Source organism: Mobula hypostoma, chromosome 19 (genome assembly GCF_963921235.1).
Source record: "Mobula hypostoma chromosome 19, sMobHyp1.1, whole genome shotgun sequence".
Taxonomy (NCBI): domain Eukaryota; kingdom Metazoa; phylum Chordata; class Chondrichthyes; order Myliobatiformes; family Myliobatidae; genus Mobula; species Mobula hypostoma.
The window spans coordinates 19,954,793-19,982,281 of record NC_086115.1 but is presented as its reverse complement, the minus strand read 5'-3'; the positions used below and the strand labels follow the sequence as shown (position 1 = coordinate 19,982,281).

Below are 27,489 nucleotides of genomic sequence, written 5' to 3'. Positions count from 1 at the left end.
TGGTGTACAGGTAAATGCAGCAAGTAGAGAGAAGGTGAAGAAGGAAAAGCTGTGGACGGGCCATAATTGTAGTACGTGGGATGGGTTAAAAATGTCTATTTTAATGTGAGAAATATCAGGAACAAGGGTGATAAACTTAGTACATGGAAATACGATGCTGTGACCATTATGGAGGCTTTGGTCTCACAAGGGCAGGAATGGCTGGTGAATGTGTGAGGGTTTAGATGCTTCAAAAGGGATAGGGAGGGAGGTAAGAGATGGAGGAGTGGCATTACTAATCAGTGATTGTATCACAGCTGCAGAAAGGGAGGACCTCGTGGAAGGATTGCCCATTGAGTCAGGGGTATTACAAGTATTCTATAGACCCCCTCCTTCCAGCATGAGCAACGGGGGCACTGAAGAACAGATCAGGAGGCATGTTTTGGAAAGCTGCAACTTAACTGGATTGCTATCATGGGGGACTCCATCTTCCTTAATAGTGCTTAGCACCTCCTTAGTGCAAAAGGTTAAATGGGGGGGAATTTGTTAGGTATATCCAGGAAGGATTCTTGAATCAACATGTAGACATGCTGACTAGAGGACAGACCATATCAGATCTGGTGCTAGCAAATGAACTAGGTCAGGTGTCAGATGTCTTGATGGTGAGCATTTCAGAGGCAGCGACCACAACTTCCTGACCTTTACTTGGAGAGGGATAGGAGCAGTATGGGAAATTGGACAAATTGTAGGAGGAACTTGGGAGCGTAAATTCAGAGTGGATGCAGTCAGGGAAATGCACATTGGAAATTTGGATATTGTTTAGGGTGCACTTGCATGGGGTCTGCATTGTTTGTCTCAGTGAGGGAGGGAAAGGGTGATGGAGGAAGGAATCATGGTTAACAAGAGTTGTGGAGCATCTTGTCAATAGGAAAAAAGAAGCTTACTTAAGATTTAGGGAACAAGGATCCAGCAGGGTTCCAGAGAGTTACAAGGTAGCCAGGAAGGAGCTGAAGAATGGACTTAGAAGAGCGAGAAGGGGACATGAGAAGGCCTTGGTGAATAGGATTAAGGAAAACCCCAAGGTGTCCTACACATATGTGAAGAACAGGAAGGTGGCCAGAGTGAGGGTAGGACCTATCAGTGATAAAAAAGGAAAATGTGTGAAGTTGGACGAGGTAGAGAGAACTTAGTGATTATATTTTTTAAGTATTCATCACTGAGGGGGACTTGACGATTGTGCAGACAGTGTAAAACAGGCTGATATGCTGAAATGTGTGGACATTAAAAAAGAGGATGCTTTGAAAATCATAGGACAGATAAGTCCCCGGGGCCAAACTGGCTATATCCCTGATTACTACGGGAAATGAGGGAAGAGATATTGATTGCCTTTAGCGATGATCTTTGCATCTTCACCGGCCATAGGAGATTATTGGAGGGTGGCAAATGAGGGAGTCTTTCAAGATGGTGCCATTAAATGGCAACTGTTTGCTGCAACTCCGATGGGAATCATCAAGTATTCCTGTTTAGGACTACGACACAGTCACGGCCATGAGTACTCCGGTGAGCAGCATGAACACTCCCTCTCCTTTTGCGCTGCCACTTTATTTTATATATACATCTTATTGTAATTTATAGTTTTTATTATTGTGTATTGCAATGTACAGCTGCAGCAACACAACAAATTTCATGACACATGCTGGTGATACTAAACCTGATTCCAATTCCGATTCTGATTCAAATGTTATTCCTTTGTTCAAGGAAGTGAGTAGGGATAATCCTGGGAATTCTAGACCACTGAGTCTCACATTAGAGGTGGGCAAACTACTGGAAAGAATTCTTAGAGACAGAATTTATGAACATTTGGAGAAGCATCGTCCAATTAGGTATAGTTGGCATGGCTTTATGAGGGGCAGGGCATGCCTCATTAGCCTGATTAATTTATTTGAGGATGTGACAAAGGACATTGATGAAAGTAGAGCAGTGGATGTGGTGTAAGAAGATTTTAGTAAGGTACGTGATAAGGTTTCCCATGGTATGCTTATTCGGAAAGTCAGGAGGCATGGGATCCAGGGAAACTTGATTGGGTGGGTACACTATTGGCTTCCCAATAGAAGGCAGAGGCTGTAATGTGCCCGGAGCTTGGTAACAAGTGGGGTTCTGCGAAGATCTGTTCTGGTCCTCCAGTTCTTTCTAATTTTTATGACTCGGATGAGGAAGTGGAAGGATGGTAAATTTACAGAAGAGATGAAGGTTGGTGGAGTTGTGGACAGTCTGGAGGGTTGTTGTCGGTTGCAATGGGACTTTGAAAGGATGCAGATCTGGGCTAAGAAGCGGCTACGGAATTCAACCTGGAAATGTGTGAAGTGTGAAAAAGCCTGAATCGAGGCCTGGGCCTGACAGCGAGGATTGACCTGAGGTTTGGCCAATTTAAGAGCCGGGCCTGATGGAAAAGGTTAGGGTGTCAGGGTCAGAGGAACTGGTCTGGTATTCTGCTTGCTGTTCATGAGGTTTGCTCACCTCTGCGCTGAACTGAGGCTGTGGCCTGCAACTAATGGGCTCCTGCATCGGCTTCATGGCTTTGAACACTTTTGTGAACTTCAGTTTTGAATGTTATTTGCTTCCTTTTATTGTTTGCATGATTTGGTTTTTTTCTTCACATTGGGTGTTTGATGCTCTTCTTTTTTAATGGTTCTATTGTGTTTCTTTGTCTTGTGGCTTCCTGTAAAGAGATGACTCACAAGGTTGTATATAGTATACGTCGATAATAAATGTACTTTGAACTTTGATTCACTTTGAAATTTCAAATTTGAAGGTGGAATACAGCGATGAAGGCAAGACTTTTGGAAGCATGGAGGAACAGAGGGATCTTGGGATCCACGTCCATAGATTCTTTGAAGTTACCATGACATTTGATAGGGTTGTTAAGAAAACATATGGTATGTTGACCTTCATTAGTTGGGGGATTAAATTCAAGAGCCACAAGGTAATGTTGCAGCTCTATAAAACTCTGGTTAGACCACACTTGGAATATTATATTCAGTTCTGGTTGCCTCATTATAGGAAGGATGTGGAAGCTTTAGAGAGGGTGCAGAGGAGATTTACCAGGATGATGTCTGGACTAAAAGGCATGTCATATGAAGACAGGTTGAGCAAGTTCCACCTTTTGTCTTTAGATTACTTGATAGAGGTGTACAAGATGATAAGAAGCATAGAGTGCATAGTCAGAGACTTTTCCCAGGGAAGGAATGGCTGATGAAAGAGGGCATAATTTTAAGGTGATTGGAGGAAAGTGTATAGTGGGAGGGGGATGTCAGAGCTAAGCTCTTTACACAGAGTGTACGTGCATGGTAGATCCAGTGAGGGTTGGTGGTAGAGGCAGATGCATTAGGGACATTTAAGAAACTGTTAAATAGGCACAGGATTGATAGCAAAGTGGAGGATCTTAGAGTAGGTTAACAGTTCAACACAACATCATGGGCTGAAGGCCCTGTACTGTGCTTTGGTGTTCTATGATTGTTATTGATCCCGGGAAAGGAGTCGTTATTCCCAGAAACACAGCACTGTGTGTTATGATTTTCAGGAATGTAGGAGCTATACAGAGTCAATGCTGTCATGACTAGATTACTAAAATAGGTTAGTTGCTCTCAGAAACAGATTATGTCAAGGACAGAAAAAAATTGACAAGACACTGATCTCACAATAGGTTACCAAAGAAGAGAGTCATTTTCACAGGCTTAGAAGCCAATGAACACTTCCTCTGAAGAACTGGTTAACAAAACAGAGTGACTGATCATTTTTACCCCATGTAGTCCTCACTTCACCATTATTGTCAATCTAGAAAAGCAACTTTGATTTACCAAGTGCTGGAAGCAAAAACAGGTTTCCTTAAAGTTAGATTGGCAGCTGAGACATAGCCACAAGGAAAGGTGCATACTGAACAGTGAACGAGCTACAAGACCTCACACCAATTGATCAAGCCAACTCTGATACATTCAGAGGTGGAGATGTTTTCTGATCCATTTACAATGTTCACTTCCATTCCAAACTCTTCAGTAAATGAACAGACCATTGCCCTCATTGCAGTAAGATAGTCTGCAGTCTACAAGTTAGGCAATGAACATTTGCAGCACAAAATATCCAGGCTATTACTAGCAGAGTCTAAACAGATATGTTGAACATCTAGGGCCTTCACCAACACTAAGTTCCCCTGGGGATGCCAATTTAACTGGATTAGCTGCATAAAACCAGGTAAGATAGCAGCACACTCAGTCACAGCGGTCTCTCTGGGTCCAAACCAAGGTGTAATTGTTTGTCCTTTGCAATCACAAGACACTCCTGGATGTTAAGAACATGAAGTGCTGCAGATCTGCTCCCCGGTGAGTTGTTCAATGGCGATGGAGCTAGATGTGTTACACACCGTGTTGCTACAGCCACCCAAGGAGGAAGGCATCAGAGGTAATGTGTGCCCCAACAAATGGAACAAATAGTTGTCTTGAACGTTTCTTCTTGAGATCGCAAGACACTGTTGGACATCAGTAATGTAGAATACTGCAAGTCCGGTTCACTGATTGATTGGCAAACCGATGACGGGGAACTGCACAGCCTGGGCTGTTGCATGGACCAAGCCCTCATGCCTTGGAGTCTCACACAGGGATGGAGACACTGGAGCTGGTGTAGGAGCGAGCTGTGATCCACGCTGGGCTGAGGTCTGGCCCGTCCCATCGGTGCTGCTCTCCAGTATTCACTCAGTGGGGGATGTGTTGGATTGCGTTTGTCTGCTGCTGCAGTAGCACGTGATGTGGACTGCTGTGCCATGACACTCGGGCTTGAGCTTTATACTACTTTTGTGACTGTATATTTTTCTTCTATAGTAACCATCTGCGCTGTGTGCTGTTGGTGCTGTGTTTTCCGCCTTGGCCCTGGAGGGATGTGGTTTTGTTTGGCTATATTCATGTGTATGGTTGAATGACGATTAAATTTGAACTTGAACATCAAATACTATCACTGCAAAAGTTTGGAATCTTGCAGCAAGTGACTGATCTCCTGAGATCTTAAACCTTTTCCAATGTTACAAGGCACTTCGGGAGTGCAGTGGAATACTTACCTGGATGAAAGCAGCTCCAACAACATTCAACAAACTTGACACCATCCAGGACAAAGTACCGTCCACATCCACCAAAATGCAGTTATTCCCTAAAACTACGGAGATGCCACCACCATGGACAACAGTGGCAGCAGGGGTTCCCTTCCAGCCACGTACCTTACTGACTCTGATATAAACTATTATTTCCTCATTGTCACCAGTCCTAGAAATTTTATGGAACAATATCATTAGAACACCATCACCATAAGGATGCCATTGTTTCAGAGGGACACTGCGACTTTTCTCAAGAGCAATGAAGGATGGAAAACTCTGACCATTAATGTAATTGGTCAAAACGTACATAATTCACAGCCACCAACATTGAGTCAGGGTTCACTTTAGCAGGCTGGTCTGACGTGATGATGTAATTATGTAAAGTACTTTTACCGTGCTTTGTGTTCGGTGTATGCTGTACAATAAATGAGTTGTTATATTTTTTCTTAAACACAAAACGCCTACACCGTTTTTATTTGCAAAAACCTACATTGGTGACCCCCAATGTTCTAGAACAATTCCAGAGTTATTGAACATGTCGGCCGATGCGTTTGGTTTGAAGCTGCCGGGTTTTAGGAGCAAAATGCCATTTCTTGGTTTCTACAAGCCAAAGCCCTATTAGCACTGCACGAGATCTTCACCGACAGCACCAGATATTTCTATGTGGTAGCATTGTTCAACAACTCCACGGCTGTGAGAGTGGTGAGTCTACTAGAACACCCGTCTGAATACAATAAATACGTATCACTGAAAACTAACTTTTTACAGACTTTAGGACTACTAGTCTGAATACTCTCCTTGCTCAGCCTCAGCGATGCTAATCCTTTGGAGCTAATGGGCCACATGCTGTCTCTGCTGGGAAATCACCATCCTTGTTTTATGCTACAAGTGCCTGATCAAGCCTGCATAGCCCTCACTAACGCACACATGAAGGACTATAGGGAACTTGCTAAAACGGCTGATAGTCTACACTCAGCCGGGCAGCAATGTATCGTTCCTCCTCTTTTCCCTGCTTCGATATGCCTGGCCAGCAATGCTTCCAACAGAGGAGGCCTGCAGCTGCGGAACAAACTGCGCCGAGTCTATGTTTTTACCACGTCACTTCGTACCAATGCTGGGAAGTGCCGACCGCCTTGTAGCTTCGACAGCACATCGGGACATCAGAGGTCTGCGAACACTGTGGGTTCCAGCTGCCAAGGTCATCTACTGTTCATTATGGAAGGCGTTCAGGACGATGCTTCCTGTGTGAAACCAGCGCTCCAGTGATTGTGATGCCAGCGTTGCCTATTCATGAGAAGCCAAAGAGCGACGAAACCTCGCTGGAGGTCGCCAGTGGCAGCAGGATCCAGATTTACGGGACACGATGGGTGGCGCTCTGCTTCAATGGGCGATGGGAATTCCTCCTGGCTAAAATGGCTAGACCTCTGCTCGGTGCAGATTTCCCGTGTGCCCGAGGACTATTAGTTGACCTTAAGAACACCCAGCTTGTGGAAGTCAAGGACTCGGGGTCATTATGCTGCTCCCCCAGTAAGTTCCCCACAATGACTCTGTCAAGCGCCTGCTCCACTGCATGTGTTTACTCAACTTTTGGGCAAATTCCCAAACCTCACCAAGCCCACATTCTCCACTGCAGTCACAAAATATGGGATCAAGCATCACATTTCTACAACTGGCCTGCCAGTCCATGCCCGCATGCATAGACTAGACCCAGAAAAGCTGTCAACCATGAAGGCTGAGTTTGCCAACATGGCATTGTATGCCAGTCGATAGCTCCCAGGTTTTGCCCCTCCATATGGTCCCTAAATCCGATATCGACACCTTAACAAGGCCACCACCTCCAATCCTTACCCGCTCCCGCACATCCAAGATTTTTCAGCATGTTTCACCGGAAAGTTAATTTTTTCTAAAGTCTGTCTAGTTAGAGGCTCTTTTCAGGTGCCTGTGTGCTCGGAGGACTTTCCCAAAATGGCTGTGGTAACCCTATTTGGCCTCTGAGTTCCTGCACATGCTGTTTGGGCTGAAAAATGCAGCACAGATTTCCAACGGCTGGTGGACTCTGTATTAAGACTTAGATTTTCTTTTTGTTTACCTGGATGATATACTTGTCGCCAGTGTATCCAAACCCGAACACTGATCTCATCTCTGCACATTTTGAGCACTTAAACCAACATGGGTCGATTATTAACCTTGCTAAATGCCAGCTTGGGCTGTCAACTATTGACTTTCTCAGGCATCACATCTCCGCAGAAGGTGCAAGACCCCTCCCATCAGAAGTAGCTGAGATAATTGACTTCCCACCTCGCCGCACTATTAAAAAATGACAGGAGTTTTTAGGCATGGTGAACTTCTATCACTGCTTCATTTTATGAGCTGCTGAACTAATGGTCCCCCTGTATATCTGCTTAAAGGCAATAACCCAAATCATGTGCATGACTGGTCAGCGGATATGACCAGAGCATTTGATGACATCAAACAAGCTCTTTCCAGTGCAACACCGCTGGCACACCTGTTCTTCAATTCACCTACAGCCATTACTGCTGACGCTTCAGATTATGCTGTGGCTGCTGTGCATGAACAGTTGGTTGGAAGCGTGTAGCAGCCACTCACATTTTTCAGGTGGCAGTTCCGTCCTCCTAAAAGGCTTGACTGTGAGCTTCTTGGTCTCTATCTGGCTGCCCGCCATTTCCATTTTCTTCTGGAGGATCACCATTTCACTGCATTAGTTGACCACAAAACCCTCGTGTACATGATGGCCAAAATATCAGACGCTTGGTCTGCATAGCAGCAACGCCAACTGGCCTAGGTATCAAAGTTCACGACATATCAGGAGGGGAAATAATGCCATGACTGATTGCCTCTCATGGCCAGCCATTGAGGCCATAAATATAGGGGTTGACTATACCAACATGGCTGCTGACCAAGTTACTGACCCAGAGGTCCAGGCTTGCCGAACAGCAGTCTTGGGTCTGCGGTTGGCTGACATTAAGTTTGGGGAAGCTGAGGTTTCTCTCCTGTGCGATGTCTCAACTGGTCGCTCTTGTCCCATAGTGCCTGCAAACTGGAGACGGACATTTTTGACTCCATACATGGCCTCTTGCATCCGGGACAGAAGGCCTCGCAGAAACTGGTAGCACTGAAGTTCGTTTGGCACATCCTTGGAAAGGACATGTGTGATTGCACTGCAGCCTGTTTGGAGTGCCAGCAGGCACAGGCGTGTCATGCCCAGGTGCCATTGGCACCTTATGAGGTCCCCAAGTGACGGTTTGCCATGTCAATGTTGACCTTGTTGGTCCTCCTCCTCCTCCCTCCCGCGGTTTCACTCCCCTCCTTACCAGGGTGGACCATACCACCAGATGGCCAGAGTTTGTCCCTTTAGCATCGACAACAGCCGCAGATCGGCTCCAGCATTTATCAGCACCTGGATCGCTCGGTTTGGCACCCTATCTGATATTTTCTCTGATCGCGGTGCCCAATTCATATCAGACCACTGGGCTGCGATGGCCCGGAACCTTGACATTAGGCCACACCCCATGCAGTCCAATGGCCTATGCGAGCGGTTTCACCACTCCTTAAAGGCTGCTCTGAAGGCTTCCCTGACGGACACATGTTGTCATGATCATCTCCCATGGGTCCTGTTGGGGCTCAGAACAGCTCCAAAAGAGGACCTGCAGTTGTCCACAGCTGAGTTAGATTAGATTAGATTATGAGGACACGCAGTCCCCTTTTATTGTCATTTAGTAATGCATGCATTAAGAAATGATACAATGTTCCTCCAGAATGATATCACAGAAACACAAGACAAAGCAAGACTAATAAACTAACAAAGACCAAATAATTATAACATATAGTTACAACAGTGCAAGACAATACCGTAATTTGACAAAGAACAGACCATGCGCACGGTTAAAAAAAAGTCTCAAAGTCTCCCGAAAGTCCCATCATCTCACGCAGACGGTAGAAGGAAGAAAACTCTCCCTGCCTTGAACCTCCAGCACCGCAAACTTGCCGATGCAGCACCCTGGAAGCACCTGACCACAGCCGACTCTTGAGTCCGTCCGAAAACTTCGAGCCTCCGACCAGCCCTCTGACACCGAGCACCATGCACCATCTCTGCCGAGCGCTTTGACCCCGGTCCCAGCAACAGGCAATAGGCAAAGCTGAGGGTCTGGGGCCTTCCCCTCCGGAGATTCTTGATCGCACAGTAGCAGCGGCAGCGAAGCGGGCATTTCAGAAGTTTCTCCAGATATTCCTCCGTGTTTCTCACATCTGTCTCCATCAAATCACAATTGTGCACGGTACCTACTTACAAATACGATATAATTCGGAACGGCGCACGCACTGCGTCACACCACCATCTTCTCCTCCCCTCAGATTTGGTATATGGGCGGCTGTTACAAGTGCCAGGGGATTTTATTCCCAATGGCACAACTGCCTGTTTGGCCTCTCAGCAGTTTTCCAGCCTCCTCAGTAAATTCAATTCCTTTTCACCCATTCCTACCTCCCATCGTGGCGTACAGCACCCTTGGGTTCCTGTTAACTTACATTCCACCTCGTTTGTTTTTGTCTGCCATGATAAACACCAATATCCCTTTAGGCCCCCTAATGATGGCCCGTTCTGCATTTTGGGATGGGTGGGGGGAAAGACTTTCATCATAGATAAGAGGGGTAAGCCTGAATGTATTTCAGTAGATCAGCTTAAACCGGCCCACCAAGATTTGGATGATCCCACCACCCTGCCCCTGCCATCAGGCCATGACCATGAGTGCGTCAACACACCTCTGGATGAAGCAGAGGTCTCTGCTGTTCCTCCACCCATGGAAGATAGGACCCAAGCCAGGCAGCTCATCCTAGCTCTGGAGAGGCTTTAGTGAATCCTGTGGGGGGGAAGGGGGCCTGTGTAGGGTAATGTAATTGATGGAAGCTTACATAATTCACAGCCACTGACCTTGAATTGAGGTTCACTTTAAGAAGCTGGTCTGACATGATGACATAAATTATGTAAAGTACTTTTACCGCGCTTTGTGTTCAGAGTTTGGAGTACAATAAGTGTTTTTTCTTAAACATAAAATGCCTCTGCCATTTTTGTTTGTGAAAACTTACAATACCATCCTCCCAAAAAAATTGAAAAGTCTGTTCCTGAAATTTGGCTCCTTTTAAGTCAGTGGGGATTATCAAAACGGATTCAGTGGTCATCCAGATCATAGTTTACCAAAGTAGATAGTTGGTGTTATCAGCAATGATTCACAGTACAGAAAGTTATCAATATATAAACGTTGCTGGGGGTGAAATTGTTGTGGGCTGATTAGCTGCCCCACTGTTCAAAAGGAGAATCTGACACGAGTTGTTTATTAATGGTATTCAGCCATTGATTTGGAAGCTGGGAAGGACTTTAGGCAAATCATCCATTCCACTGTAAACAACGTCTATTTACTCAGCAGAGTTTATTCAAACAGTACAAGCAATCGAGAGGTTATTTAAAATGCCTCTATGAACTGGAGGAAACAGACGTGTGAAATTAAAGCAGTTTATAGCAAAGGTACAGCAAATAGCAAAATAAACATGTGAAACAAGCTGATGTTCTAGGTGCCACAGAGAGAAATATAGCGAAATGTCTATTCAAGTTGGAAATGACAGTGAATACATTCTGCTACAACAAATAGATCCGTTGGTTAGATCGGTTGGGTTTTGTGATACCAGTAAATCATTCACCATCCTTTCCTAATCTCTCCACAGTGAGAGATAATATTCAAAGAACCTTGGCAGAAATGCTTCTCCTTAAGCCCACAATCAAACGCAACTAACTTGTAACAGCTTAGCGATCAGGTTAAATAAACCATAACAATTTTGTGTTGTCCAAATTTTGTGAGCCCATGGTAGAACAAAGGGTCTTATGCTTGGTTAAATAATACTATACAATATTCATCTTCTATAAACAAGTTATGAGTTTTGCCACAAACCTTTCGTTTTGCTTTTAGCTGCTCATGATATCTCTCTGTTGAGTCTCCAGGTATTTCACTGGCCCATAGTGTTAATCCCACCTTTGTGTATGTGACTCCCATGACTATCAGTGGCATCAGGTAAATCAATGCTATCACCACCAGCTGGTACCTGCAATACACAATCATCAACGATGGTGACAAATCTATTCCAGAAGAGATTTGCAAAGATTGTCATGAGAGCTCATTACATAAAGTCAAAACTTCGTGGTTTGAGAGTGAATTCTGAAAATGGATAAGAAACTGGCTGAAAGGTAGGAAATGTGGAATCTAATTTACCAGATACTTTCCACTCATGCCTGTGCTCTGATTGCCATCTGTGTAATTTGAATTTGAATTTATTTAAACCTTATATCTATCCCACAATGTGAGAGAGTAAAAATCTTTGTGTTATGACTCTGTCACAATGTATAAACATATGAATTTATAAATCTAATGGCTTGTAGGAAGAAGCTGTCCTGTAGCCTGTAGGTCCTGGCTTTAATGCTGCGGTACCGTTTGCCAGACGGAAGCAGCTGAAACAGTGTATGGTTGGGGTGACCGGTGTCCCTGATGATCTTCCAGGCCTTCTTTACACACCTGCTGCTGTAAATGTCCTCAATGGAGGGAAGTCCACATCCATATTGGCAGCAAGGAATGATTATTACTTCAAGGCCATCAACAATCTAAGGGTTGAATCCCATGCATTATTCTTAGCTGGGACATAGACTGCCAGTAAAGATTTTTGAATACTTTGTACAAACTTTCTCTCAACTCTCCATGTCTCATTCATGTCCTGACTTTGGAGAGGGTTCAAGAAAATGATTCCAAGACTGAGGAGCATTTGATGGCTCTGTACTTACACTCACTGGAATTCAGAAGAATGAGGGGTGACCTTGTTGAAACCTATCAAATTTTCAAAGGCCTCGATAGATGGATGTGGAGAGGATGATTCCTCTGGTGGGGGAGTCTAAGATCAGAGGACGTGGCCTCAGAATAGAGGGACATTCCCTTAGAATGGAGATGAGGAGGCATTACCTTAGACAGAGAGTGGTGAATCTGTGGAACTCGTTGCCACAGGTGGCTGCAGAGGCCAAAAGAGGTTGAAAGATTCTTGATTAGTCAGGGAAGGCATGAAAGAATACAGGGAGAAGGCAGGAGATTAGGGCTGAGAGGAAAATTGGATCAGCCATGATGAAATGGCAGAGCAGACTCGATGGGCCAAATGGCCTAATTCTGCTCCTATATCTTATGGTCTTATGCCTGTCCTAGCACGCAAAGTCAGCTCCAGTGGCTGGGCGGATGAGATCTACAGAGCGATCCAACAGCCAGGAAGGAGCTACTGCAACGCTCCATGGAGAGCGAAGCGCTTGACAAGGTACAGAAGGTGTCATGGTCATCCACTGGAACCAAGGAAGACCCCAGTTTGTGACGTTTGTTTGTACGACCTGACCCAGTCTTCTGCGATACAGAGAGTGGAACTGCCCCAGTACAACAGGTTTTCTTTCCACTTTAAAAACTCTCACACACAGGTTTCATTGATTTGCCTTTGTACATTCTGCCACAGAATTAAAGGTTAACTCACTAAGCGCACATCCTGGTGATGAGCAGAACAAAGACTCACAGCTCTTAGAATGACAAAATCATTGAGAAAGGTTTTACTATTTTTTGCCAATAAAACATGGTTTTATTAGTGGGGTCTGTCTGTGAAGTTTATGTTTAATCCCAGCATGTCTGAGGTGCAGATTGAAAGAAAGTAACAAATACAGCAGCTGCAAAATTGATTGGAAATGAACAGACAAGCCTGGTTACTGATAAAGTGGTAGATAGAACATAGTAAGTCAATTATAGGCCAGTTGTATCAGAAATTTCAGTAGTTTTGACAAGGGTCAGAAGCCTGTAAATTTGTACAGTATGTTAAAGCAATGGAATTTTATTTTAGATGAATAACACATTGAAATGATGGGCAAGATTGAAGTTGTCTAGAATCAGACACAAGAAGGCAATTTTGTTCATGTGTGATGCAGACAAACTTACTTGAATCCTTTGGGACATTTGTTCTCCCGGTTAACATAGTTCTAAGGAACTTACAAAATCATTTCAGCCCAATACCATCAGTAGGTTGTAAGTTTAGAATGAGTTAACAGACAGAAAGCAAGGAGTCCCTACAAAGGACTGAGAGAACAGCTGAGAGGATCATTGGAGTTTGTCTACCATCCATGTGGACATTTATCAGGAGCGCTGCATACGCAGGGCCCCTCGTATTATTAAGGATCCCACCCATCCATCCAGCATCCTCTCTGACTTTCAACCATTAGGCAGGAGACTAATTTGGATAAAAATAAGAACTGTCAGGAAGAGAAACAGGTTCTTCCCCAGGCCATAAGGCTTCTGAACTCCCTGCTGCATTGTACTCAATGTGTCATGGGTTAATCTGTTCTGTACCTACCAAAATTTAATATTAATGCACTTTAGTTTGTTATTTGTGTGTGATTCATCTGTAGATTTTATCCTTACCTTCATAAGTTATCATATGTCATGTGTGTTATTTGTACTACTGTGACCTACACCCTAGTTTGGAGAAACGTCTCGTTTCTATATACATTATATGGTTATATATATTATATTTACATGTATATATTAAATGACAAGAAACTTGACTTGACTTGACTTGATTTGAGCGGTGATAACTGGACCTTTCTCAGATTAGCTGGTTCAAATTACAAGGGTATCACAGTGTACTGACTTGTCCTTAGTTCCAATTATTCAGTGATTTGACAGAGAGAATTAAATGTCAATTAAATGTTTCTTTTCTTTCTATTTTGTTTTTTCTCTTTTTCTACTTCTGTTTTCTCAGAATCGGAATCAGGTTTATTATCACCAGCATGTGACATGAAATTTCTTTTTTGCTACTTTATATATATACATAATGTACATATCATATATATGTCTTATTGTAATTTATTGTTTGTTATTATGTATTGCAATGTACCGTTGCCACAAAACAACTAATTTCATGACATTCAGTATGCCAGTAATATTAAACCTGATTCTGATTCTGATTTGGATTCACTTTTAAGCTTGTTGGTGTTACAAAACTAGATTGAATTGTGAGTTGGAGAGAGAACTTAAACAGGCTTCAGGCAAATAGAGACAAGTTGAACAAATGTCTAAAACCTGGCAGATGGGAAAATGGAAACATGGTAATTGGTTTTGGAGTCCAAAAGAGAAAAGCAGGTACATTTTAAATGGTCAAAGCTTGAAGAAAAGAAGTTTATGTTCAAACAGCCTTAACAACTTATCTTTTGATTCTTCCCATTTTAAAGGTGTGGCCATGGGAACCCAGATAGATCCCAGCTACTCTTGTCATTTTGTTGACTACATTAATAGTCCTTGTTACAGTCTTACCTTGACGTCCCTTCCCAACCCTCCCTCTGCAAAGTCAATAACCACATTGCTGCTGATCCCATTTTACCACCTTTGCTGCTAACTTCAAATCCCTCTGGGCCATTTCTGACTTCTCTCCAGATCTCCTGGTCTCCACCCCAGGAGATGATCTATCCACTATTATCTACCATAAACCCACTAACTACCACAACTAGCTCCACTACATCTCTTTCCACTCTGTCTCCTTTCTCTCCTTCTCCATCACATCTGCTTTAAGACTTCCTGTTCCAGGACTTCTGAAATGTCATCCTTTTTCAGGTAACACGGCTTTGCCTCTACCAAAACCGATGGAGCCCACTCACATTTCCTCCGACCCACCTCTCCCCAGATAGAACAGAGATAGACGTCCCTTGGTCTTTACCTTTCACCCACAAATATCCACATCCTCACATCCTTGGTCATCTCCACCAGTTGCTATGTGATCCCACCACAAGTCACATCTTACCCTCTTCCCACTTTCTGCAGGAACAGCTCTCTCTGTGATTCTTTGCTTGCCTGCTCCTCCCCCACCCACCCACCCATCTCCATTTCCCAGCCCACTCCTCTGCTGTACACACCTCCTCCCTCAGCATCGTCCGAAGGTCAGGCAACCTTGTTTATATCATATTGTCATTATCCCCTTTGTTTTACTCTGTCAGAGACATTCCCCACCAGCATACTCTCACTCCCTACTTCTGTTGCAACCACACTCAAAATGCTGGAGGAACTCGGTAGGTCAGGTAACATCTATGGAGGGGAATAAATAGTCGATGTTTTGCGCTGAGGCCCTTCATCGGGACTGGAAATGAAGGGGGCAGAAACCAGAAGAAGCAGATGGGGGATGGAGTGCAATTTGCCAGCTTATAGGTGAGACCAGGCAAGGCGAGTGGGTAGGGAAGGGAGGATGAAGTAAGAAGCTAGGAGGTGATTGGTGGAAGAGGTAAGTTGCTGAAGAAGAAAGAATCTAATAGGAGAGTACAGTAGACCACGGAAGAAAGCTAAGGAGGAGGGGAACCAGAGGGGCTGGTGAGAAGAAGAATAGGAGTGAGAAGGTAACCAAATGAGGAATGGGAAAAGAGAGGAGGGAGGAGAAAGAAATTACTGGAAGTTGGAGAATAAAATTTTAAAAAATAAAATTGATGTTCATGCCATGAGGTTGGAGACAACATAAACAGAATATGAGGTGTTGTTCCTCCAACCTGAGTTTGGCAGGAGAAGAGGCCATGGACGTGTGTCAGAATAAAGGGAAGTGGAACTGAAGTGGGTAACGACTGATACTTGTCAAAGCAGCCCCCAATCTACACCAGGTATCACAGATATAGAAAAGGCCACACTGGAAACACTCGATACTGTAGGTGACTGCAACAGACTTGCAGGTGAAGTGTTGCCTCACCTGGAAGGGCAGTTTGGGGCCCTGAATGGTGATGGTGAGGAGGTGTAGCACTTGTCCTGCTCGCAAGCAGGATTTCCAGGATGGAGAGCCGTCGGGAGAGACCAGTGGACAAGGGAGTCACATAGGGGGCGATCCCGATGAAAAGCAGAGAGAGGAGTTGGGAAGGATGTTGTTTTTGGTAGAGTCCATTTGGAGATGGAGAAATTACACAGAATGACAGAGAAATCTTCTTTTGGCTCCTACCCAGTTCTGATTTAGGCTTTTCGATCTGAATCAACAACTATGTTTCCCTTTACATTGGTGTTGTCTGTCCTGTTGAGTATTTCCAGTATTTTCTGTTTCTATTTAGACTTACAGCAGCTGTTTTATTTGAAATTCTAAAGTTATCTGCCCTAATTCTTCAAAAGTTTTCCCCACTAAATCTAAAAACAGGGGCATACGTGCTTTACCTAGAAAGCATTTATTCTAAAATGAAATCTGTAAACAGATTTGCAGCAGTTCTTGTCCTCTGAACCTATGGAAAACTTCTGTGCAATGCCAATGGCTTTTAGGACCACCTGGTAAAGGAAGCCTTTGAAATAAAACTAGAGGAAAAGAATTTTAGTAAAGATGAAGGTCTCACTCTAAGTAAGAACTGGAATTCCATTGCAAACAAAGTGGGAGAGCAGAAACCTGATTGGATGAGGACTAACCAATCAGGAGGGATGGATTACTGGGGTATAAATACCACTGGGCTAGACATGCCAGGCATCATCCCTGAAGGAGATGCCAGAGTTTGTCATTGAAATGTCGGTTACAATTGATACTTGTACCCGGCTGGAAGCCCAAGAAGAGTTTATTCGCCTGTGGAAATCAACTTCTAAAAATAACCCTCAATTTCACAAATGGCATTGTAACATAAGCACAGGGAGCTGATAAACAGGTTCTTACGCCAGTTGATGTTGTCCTCCAACGTCTCCAGGCCAGTCCACTATACAGATGATTCTGCTGCCCAAGTACTCTATCCGAGCATAAAAACACTGTGGGAATGCTAGGGCCAGAGCCAGGAGCCAAATGACAACAATCACTATCTTCGTTGAGCTGGATGAAAGTCTCGGCTTCAGGGGGTAGATGATGGCAATGTATCTGTACAGTGAAGCAGAACAAGTGTTATGTAGCATTTCTTACTAGTGCATATTACTATCCACAGTTCACTGATGCAGAGATTGCACATCACAGAAACAGGCTTCTTCATCAGACTTATTTATGATCCAAATTAACTATTCTCACTCTGCTTCAAAGTTAAAAGTAAAGTTTATTATCAGAGTATATGTATGTCACCGTGTACAACGCTGAGATTCATTTTTCTGTGGGCATACTCAGCAAATCTATAGAACAATAACTATAACAGGATCAATTAAAGATCAACCAGAAGACAACAAACGCAAATGCAAATATAAATAACTAACAAGTACATGAAATAACAAGATAAAAGAGTCCTTAAAGTGAGTTCATTGGTTGTGGGAACATCTCAATGGATGGGCAATTGAGTGCATTTAGCCCCTTTTGTTCAAGAGCCTGATGGTTGAGGGGTAGTAACTGTTCCTGAACCTGGTGGTGCAAGTTCTGAGGCTCCTGTACCTTCTTCCTGATGGCAGCAATGAGAAAAAAACATGGCCTGGGTTGCTTGAATTCATTAACCAACCAATATTTTTTTCCACTCCTTTCCTCCATTCTTCAGCTCCTTCCTGTCTAGAGCCTTGTCTGATCCTTGCTTCCTAAGCCTTCAAAGCTTGCTAGAGTAGATTAAAAGAAATCAGAGTAGGTTAAAAGGTTGGCACAACATTGTGGCTGAAGGGCCTTCACTGTGCTGTAATGTTCTATCTTCTATGTTCCTTTCTTGTTTATTTGTTTATCCACTTTCCTTGAACATAGTAAGCAGAAGCAGGTGTTTGTCATTTGGCCCCTCTTGCTTGTTCTACCATTCAATAAAACTATGGCTGATCCTTTGGTGGCAATTTCCAGACCTAACCCTAAATCCATTGATTCCCTTGATAGAGAATTCCAAAGATTCGCCATCCTGAATGCACTGACCCCTTATTTTGGGACTGCAAACACCCCTCTCCTCCCCACCCCTAAATCCCTTACGACATACAACAAATAAGGGAAATATAATCCCTGCATTGACTTCGTTAGACCCCTAACAGAGTTTGGACACTTCAATAAGATCACTCATCAATCAGTTAATCCTGTCCTTGGGTGTATTGGTCAGCATGGAAGAGATGGGCCAAAGGGCCTGTTTCCACACTATATGACTTTAACAAGACTTTTGACAAGTTCCTGCATGGTAGTTTGGTCCAGAAAGTTAGGACACTTGGGATCCAAGGAGTTTTGGCAAACTAGATCCAAAATTGGTTTAGTGATAGGAGGCAGAGGAGAAGTCTTGTTTTTCTGATTGGAAGTCTGCAACCAATGGTGTACGATAGGGATTGGAGTTAGGATCTTTGTTGTTTGTCGTAGATGTATACATGATTTGAATGAGAATGTCTGTGACCTGATAACTAGGTAGAAGATAGTAAAGAAGATTGTGAAAGGATACTGAAGGACAGGTCAGCTGGAAAGTCACTTGTTGTGGTAGCAGAGAAAGCTAATCCAAAGAAGCATGATGTAATGCAGTTTGGGTTGTCAGACATAGGCAGTAAACAGTAGAGATATTAGAAGCTTTGATGTACAGAGACTTCGGGGTGCAAGTTCATTACTACCTGAAATTGGCTACAAAAGTGTATAGGATAGTCAAGAAGTCACTTAGAACAGTATAGCAGTTCAGACACAACATTTTGTGGAATCAATTAACTGAATGAAGTCTAATTAAACTAACCCCCACTGCCTGCATATGATCGGTATCCCTCCAATCTCTGCAAATTCATGTGCTCGTTTGCAAGTTGTATAAAGCTGCAACATAACTTCCTGACTCTTCAAATCAGTGCCTTGACTAATAAAAGTGAGCTTGCCTTCTTAACTGCCCTGTCAGTCTGTGCAGCCACTGTCAGGGAGCCATGGAGCTGGGCCCCAAGATGCCTCTGTACATTAACACATCTAGTGGTCCTGCCATTAAAAGTGCACTGTCCCTTTTATTTTGGATCTCCCAAAGTGCAACATCCCACATTTGGCTGCATTAAATTCCATCAGCCATTTCTCTGCCCATATCTGCAAATGATCTACATCCCACTTATAACAACAGGAATTCTGCAGATGCTGGAAATTCAAGCAACACACATCAAAGTTGCTGGTGAACGCAGCAGGCCAGGCAGCATCTCTAGGAAGAGGTGCAGTCGACGTTTCAGGCCAAGACCCTTCATCAGGACTAACTGAAGGAAGAGTGAGTAAGGGATTTAAAAGTTGGAGGGGGAGGGGGAGATCCAAAATGATAGGAGAAGACAGGAGGGGGAGGGATGGAGCCAAGAGCTGGACAGGTGATAGGCAAAAGGGGATACGAGAGGATCATGGGACAGGAGGTCCAGGAAGAAAGACGGGGGGGGGAGGGGACCCAGAGGATGGGAAGGGGTATATTCAGAGGGACAGATGGAGAAAAAGGAGAGTGAGAGAAAGAATATGTGCATAAAAATAAGTAACAGATGGGGTACGAGGGGGAGGTGGGGCCTTAGCGGAAGTTAGAGAAGTCGATGTTCATGCCATCAGGTTGGAGGCTACCCAGACGGAATATAAGATGTTGTTCCTCCAACCTGAGTGTGGCTTCATCTTTACAGTAGAGGAGGCCGTGGATAGACATGTCAGAATGGGAATGGGATGTGGAATTAAAATGTGTGGCCACTGGGAGATCCTGCTTTCTCTGGTGGACAGAGCGTAGATGTTCAGCAAAGCGGTCTCCCAGTCTGCGTCGGGTCTCGCCAATATATAAAAGGCCACATCGGGAGCACCGGACGCAGTATATCACCCCAGTCGACTCACAGGTGAAGTGTTGCCTCACCTGGAAGGACTGTTTGGGGCCCTGAATGGTACATCCCACTTATCCTTTGGCAATCTTGTACACTATCCACAATGTCACCAAAACTTGTATCAACTGCAAACTTACTAACCCACCCACCCATCCACATTTCCATTCCAGACATATATAGATCCCAGTACAGATCCCTGAGGAACACTACCAATCATAGACCCTGCCAAAGTAAAACCCATCGACCTCTAAACTCTGTCCTGTATGGGCAAGCCAAATCTGAATTCAAACACCAACTCACCTTTGATTCCATGCATCTTAAGTTTCTGGATGAGTCGCCAATGAGGGACTTCTCTAAACACCTACTAACATCCACGTAGACAACATCCACAGCTCTAGCTTCATCGATCACCCTCATCACCTGTAAAAACTCAGCCGAGTGACTTGCTCTGCACAAAGCCATACTGACTATTCTCAATTAGGCCATGGTTTTCCAAGTGTTCATAAATCCTCTCCAGTCCTTACCACTGATATCAGACTTACCAGTCTACAATGTCCAGCATTAATGTTATTTCCCTTCTTGTACAGAGGAACATCACTAGCTACTCACCAGTGTCTGGGACCTGGCCAATTTAGTTTGCTTGCCTTCACAGGCAGAGGTATTGAGTATGAGAGTTGGCACATTATGCCAGTGCTGTAGAGAACATTGCTTAGGCCAGACTTCAGAAAGGATGTGGTAGTGCTAGAACAAGTACAGGAGAGATTCACAAGTTGTTGCCTGGAATGGAGCACTTGAGTTAAAAAGAGAGATTGGCTAGGCTGGGATTGTTCTCAGCACAGAGCTGGAAGCCGTGTGGTGAATTTATAGATGTTTATAAAATTATGAGGGATGTAAATAGGATAGGGTTAGAGTCTTTTCTAAAGATTAGAGAGTCTAAAACTAAAGGACATAAATTTAAAATGAGAGAAGAAATATCAACAGCAGATCATGGGGGAGGTTTGAGAGAGAGAGAGAGAGATAGAGATAGAGAGAGATAGAGAGAGGGAGAGGGAGAGAGAGAGAGAGAGATAGATATGGGTGAATAGAACAAGCTGCCAGAGGAGGTGATGGATACGCATACTATTGCAACATTTAAAGAGCATTTGGACAGGTGCAAGGACAGAAAATGAACAGAGGGATAGGGATCATATGTAAGGAAATAGACTTAGTGTATTAGGTATCTCAGATTGGAAATGGACATGTGGACTGACAGCATGCTTCACTGCTGTAATACTGTGACTTTATGACCAAACTACAGGGAGTTTTGATCCAGTCTACCTCATCACTCACCATATGACAAAACCACAAACCAATCAATCAGCCTGGTGAACTGTCCCTGCATTCCTTCTATCGCACTACATTCAGGAGGTGACCTCACCAAGCTGATATATAATTGGACAGAAGTATCTTTACTCTTGCTGTCAAGTCCACTTGCAAAGAAGCCCAACAGACCACATGCTTGCTGAACATGAATGCTAACTTTCAGTAATACATACACAATGACACCTATATCCCACTGAACATGAACATATATAACCCATTTCATTTACAAAGTACCCCAGCTTTAAGCTTATTTCTCCTGAAGTGGGAAGACTCATTTTTTTCTACATTATATTAAATATGCCACATCCGTCTCCTGTCTATATTCACCTGAACTCTCTCCACCTTCCATACAGCTCACACTGCTATCCTTGCTTTGTCATTCCTTTGTCCACTCGCACAATTGATCTACTGGGCTCCTCATAATTGTATAAACCTCTAGCAGGACACCCTTCAGTCTCCGGCACTCCAGTGAAACAATCCCAGTGTGGAAGAACTGAAATTCCTGTAAATCTACCTTCTGGTTCCCCTGTAACAACCTTTATTTAGTAATTTCCTCCAATCCCTATTGACTGACTAATTCTACAGTCCTTAATCTCAGGGAGATGTGAACACCTCATGGAATCAGTAACAATCCCTCCTGCACTGTTCTGCATTGGTTGGATCTGCTCAGACTCCAGCTCATCAACTCTGCACCGAGCTCCTCAACCTACTGACACTCACTTTAATTACAGGCGTCAGGCACCCCAATAATTTTCATTAGGTTGCAAATATAACAGGTGACATAAATTAACCACCTTGCCATACTTTTCTTAGAAAGTTTAATTTAGTAATTTCACTCTTCCACCATCACCCTCAGTGAAATTCCCGAACAATCTGTAGCCATTGCAATCGGAGGCGCTATCGCACCCGTCAGCACAAATGTTGTAGAGATTATTGTAGGATTATTTGTTTATTTAGAGATACAGTGCGGAATAGACCCTTCTGGCCCTTCAAGCCTTACTGACCAGCAATCCACCAACTTAACCCTAGCCTATCACAGGATAACTTAAAATAAGCAATTAACCTACTAACAGTAAGACTTTGGACTGTGGGAGGAAACCAGAGCACCTGAAGGAAACACATGCGCCCACGGGAAGGAACGTACAAACTTACTTACAGAGGGTGTCAGATTTGAACCCCAAGCTCCATTGCCCTGAACTGTCATCGCACTAACCACAGCTTTCCCCACCTCCTGCTTTTGTTTTACCATTCCTTTCCAACTTCTGTTGAAGTTTCATGATCCCCCAAAACCGAGCAGAAGCTGGTTGAATGGAAGGGATAGTTCCTCACTATCAATAATAAGTAGTTGCATGAACTAATCAGTGCTATTCCTTACACTTCAGGCTTAGACCGTTCCCGTATCACTATCGTCACAAGCAGTATTCCATTCAGTCTGTAAGTCTACAACATCATCTCCTCATCTCTGTTCTAGAAGGACATTCGTCTATCCTGAAGCTTTGCTCTCTCATCCTAGAATCTCCCACTTTTGGGAACATCCTCTCCACATTCACTCTATCTAGGCCTTCCAATATTTGATGAGTTTCAATGAGATTCCCCTTCTTTCTTCTAAATTCCAGTAAGTACATGCCCAGAACCATTAAATGGTCCTCATATGTTAACCCTTTGATTCCTAGGATCATTCTCGTGAACCTTCTCTGGACACTCTCCAAAGCCACCACATCTTTTCTTAGATAAGAGGCCAAAACCACTCGCAATACACCAAAGGCGGTCTGACTTATGCCTTATGAAGCCTTAGCATTGCATTCTTGTTTTTATATTCTAGTCCTCGATATGAATGTTAACACTACATTTGCTTTCCTTATTACTGACTCAACATGCAAGTTAACCTTTAGGAAATTCTGCATTAGGGCTCCCAAGTCCCTTTGCGCCTCTGATTTCTGAATTCACCCCCTGCTTGGAAATAGTCTACACTTTTATTCCTTCAACCAAAGCCCATGACCATACACGTCCCTGTTACAGAAGCATTTATAAAAATAGGTCTGATAAAAGGTCTTCAGCCTGAAGTATCACTCCATTTCCCTTTCTACAGTTGCTGACGACTGAACCCAGCATTTAATATTTCTGTTTATATTATAGAAACATACATGGTCTTTAGTTTTACATAATGAAGCATAGAATACAAAAAAAATTAGGAACGGCACACTAAACCTTAAAATAATACTGATTGTGATTCAGCTGCAGAGGTAAAAAGAGATTTTTGGGGTGATGCCAGGGATAAGGCATTGTAGTATTGCAGAAAAACTACAGAATTGAATCCTTTAAATTCATCGCTAAAGGAGAAGCGAACAGCATTGAAACAATATTAATACTTAAATACATGTCCTCGTTATCCATCGCTAAATGTTCTCTTCTGAAAAATCAACTTCCAACACTCACAACACGCTGGAGAAACTCAGCATGCCATGATGAGGCTAAACTCAGGTTGGAGGAGCAACGCCTCATATACCGTCTGGGTAGTCTCCAGCCCCTTGGTATGAACATAGAATTCTCCAACTTCCGGTAATTCCCTTCCCCTCCCTTCCCCTATCCCTATGTCACTCTGCCCCCTCCCCCAGCTGCCTATCACCTCCCTCATGTTTCCGCCTCCTTCTACTACCCATTGTGTTTTCCCCTATTCTTTCTTCACCTTTCCTGCCTATCACCTCCCTGCCTCCCTTCCCCCACCCCTTTATCTTTCCCCTAACTGGTTTTTCACCTGGAACCTACCAGCCTTCTCCTTCCCACCCTCCCCCCACCTTCTTTATAGGGCCTCTGCCCCTTCCCCCTACAGTCCTGACGAAGGGTTCTGATCGACCGATCTTTTCCATGGATGCTGCCCGACCTGCTGAGTTCCTCCAGCGTGTTGTGAGTGTCGCTTTGACCCCAACATCTGCAGAGTATTTTGTGTTTACAACTTCCAACACTCCTCTCTCTATTCCAGTGGCCAATATTGCATCCACGCCACTGTGCTATTTTGATCCAGCAGACATGGTCGAAAGAATTAAAGCCTATTATATGGCATCGTTTTAAAAGCCTTTTAGAACTCCAAATATACATCATCACTGTACCACCTCTACAACCGTTTGCATCTACGGTACCAAAATACCCAACAGAGTTTGTAAAGCAACGGCGGGTAACAAACTAAGGTGTGGCAGCGAAAGGGGCTGAGAGTGAGTGCAAGGGTTGGGGTTCCAGCATTTTCCAACACTGACCAGCACGCTAAATCCCGTGTTCTGTTTAAACTTAGCAGCCTCACTAGAATGTTTGCTTTAATGCCGAGTAATACCTAAAAAGAATGAACTAAATGCATGTGTTGGGTCGTGAACACCACTCAATAGTCTGGAAGACCACAGGAGTTTTACTATAATGGGTTTGCTCCCTGGGAGCTGGCAAGGAAGTTCCGTTTGGTTCAATGGAAGGGACGGGCTAGATCGCTTTCTTTAGTCGTTCTCAGATGGGACTGCTATCTCACTAAGGCGCTGTAGAATCGTTGTAAGATGTGTTCTTTCCTATTCCTTTCCCCTTTCAATGTAGCTCGCCACACCACTCCTGTCGCTGGCTACGGCAGTGATGTCTGTGACAGAATGGCCAGGCCCTTCTGAATACCAGCACCTCCTGGCATGCTACGGTAAACCCCTCGTAAAGCCCGAACATAACGTATCCACCGGCTCACCCGTTACTGTTCCGACGTTACTATTTGCCAAGAAACTTACTACCATTTCCACAGTGATAAAACGGAGCTGTGGAGGCGCCAATCTGCTGTCAGCTGAATCGCGCCGAATAACCGGGGGTTACTTCACGGAGATCATTTCACTGAAACGAAGAAAAGGGAAACCCACGAAAGTAACTAACGAGGAACCCGCCCAAACGGCGTTTACACCTGCGGGCAGATAGTCAGCATTAACGAGTTGGGCCGAAGGGATTACGAGCTGGCTCACGACTCGATATGCCCCTGTGCACTATCTCCACCCTCTGAAATCCAATCCGCCAGGTTAGCAAAATAAGAAATCATTAAGGAAGTCCTTGTTGAGGTGGAATCACAGAATGTGATCTCTTCACTTTAAACAAAGACGGAAAGCGATTCCAAGAACTAAATACCCGGCACCGAGGTTTAAACTAACCGGAGTGCGTGGAAGGAACGCGGACGATTCTGCAGAGATGCCAGAAATCTTGAGCAACGCACACAAAATGCTGGAGGAACTCAAGGGGTCAGGCAGCATCGATGGAGGGGAATAAACAGTCCGTTTCGGGCCGAGACCCTTCATTGGGACTGGAAATTGCTTCGGTCCACTTCTTTTCCAGTCCGAAAACGTCGACTGTTTATTCCCCTCCATAGATACTTCTCGGCCAGCTGAGGCTGTCCAGCATTTTGTGTCTGTTGCTCACGCAGGGAGCAGCTCGCTCTCCGTCCCGGTCTACTCTCCCGTGAGGAGAGACTCCCTGCCGCCGTGCCCTTGTAGACGACGCGCAGCCAACCTTACCTGTCCAAGGCGATGGCAGTCATCGAGTAGATGCTGGCGAAGACGGCTGTGATGGGCAGAAAGTTCTGGAAGCGGCAGTAGTGTAGACCAAAGTACCAGTCATTGTGAACGGCATAGATGAAGTTGAAAGCGGTGTTGAAGGCAGCCATGGAGGCGTCCGCCGCCGCCAGGTTCACCAGAAAGTAGTTGGTGACAGTTCGCATTGTCCGGTGCGCCAGAATGATCCACACGACGATCACATTGCCGCACACCGCCGTCAGCACGATAACCGAGTAGGCGATTGCCCAGAGACACACTTGCCATGTGGGCTGGACAAACATGTTGCCCAGGGTCTCATTGGTACAGGGAACGGTCTCATTCAGCTCGGCTTCCATGGCTCTCGCCTTTTCCCCCAGCCCGGGCGTTCGGACCCACCGGCGGGCAGCTTCAGTCGCGCACCACGCGCCGTCCGATCCCGGGACTGAACGCCAGCCTACAGTTCACAGACGCTAATATTCCGACTATTTCCACAGAAACTCGTGGGCCAGCTCATAATGCCATCGTGGAGACAGAGCCCGCTATCCCGAATGCGGGAGAAACGCAGCTCCTGCAGAAACCAGCCTGCAGTCCGCTAGCTGGAGAAAACCAACCCGCTCTCCCGGCACCTAAGGAAACCAGCCTGTTCTCCGGCGACCACGGGCATGAAACCGATGTCCCAGACCACTGTATCGGCTCACACTCTTTAGAGCTGCCAACTCTCCCGGCAGCTGGAACTTGCAGCAGACGCGGAGAATCAGCCCAGACTGCCGACGGAGCAGCCGACCCGCACGGGAGCTGGAGAGAAACTGTCTGCTGTGTTAGTGGTCGGTTGCAACCGGTGCACTGCTTCAACAGGTGCAGGGCACACGCCTCGCTCCTCCAACACCGGAAAAGACCAGCGGACTCTCCCAACACGCGGAGAGACCAGCCCCACCCTCCAAACACCGGGAAAAAAAACCAACCCCTCTCCCCCTACAACCAGAAAGGACCGACCCACTCTCCTAACACCCAGGGAGACCAGGCCCACTCTCCCAACACCGGGAGAGACCAGCCTCACTAAAGACACAGCCAACTATCCGAGCACACCACCAACACAGGAGAGTCTGTCTGCAGAGACTGGAAATCTCAAAATGACGGAGGAACTCGGCAAGTAAGGCAGCATCCATGGAGAGCAATAAATCGACGATTTGGGCAGAGACCTTTTGGACTTCTTTTTTTCATCCTCACCTGGTCTCACCCATCACCTGACACGTTTGCACTCCTCACCCTGCCCTCACCACCTTATTCTGGCTCCTGACCTGCCGAGTTCTTCCAGCATTTTGTGTGTGTTACTCAACTAGCCCAGGTTCCAGCTGAAGTTCAGTATGTGGAGGCTTTGGTTCAGAAGACGTTTGCCAGGATTAGAGGGTTGGTGCCATTAGACAACTTTGGATTGTTTTCTCACAGGTATCAAAGACTGAGTGGAAGGAACCCCGACAGAAGTTTACAAAGTTAAGAGGGGCAGAGATGGAGTAGATGGGCAGTACCTTTTACCTAGTGTAAGTGGGCAGAGCAAGCTTTTTACACAGAGAGTTGTGGGTGCCTGGAATGAGCTGTCATTGGTGGTAGTGGAGGCAGTTATGATAGTGGTGTCAGATGAACCTGCAGGGACTGGAGTGCCATTGTGTTCAGCTTAGACATGATGGGCCGAAGGGCCTGATCCTGGCTGTAGTCACTTTTGTCAGGACTTGGAGAAACCCAGTCC

At 44.9% G+C, this 27,489-nt stretch overlaps 1 protein-coding gene across 1 annotated transcript in view; it reads right to left on the bottom strand.

Annotated features, from left to right (window-relative positions):
- tacr2 (tachykinin receptor 2) overlaps window positions 1-26,101 on the bottom strand; it is a 54,610-nt gene extending 28,509 nt beyond the window's left edge. Inside the window, exons 1-3 of the mRNA XM_063071147.1 lie at window positions 25,728-26,101; window positions 16,841-17,035; window positions 11,074-11,224 (exon numbers count right to left, since the gene is read on the bottom strand). Of these exons, the coding sequence (XP_062927217.1) occupies window positions 11,074-11,224; window positions 16,841-17,035; window positions 25,728-26,101 (720 nt within the window). The remainder of the gene's footprint in view (window positions 1-11,073; window positions 11,225-16,840; window positions 17,036-25,727) is intronic.
- Between the last annotated feature and the right edge of the window lie 1,388 nt (window positions 26,102-27,489).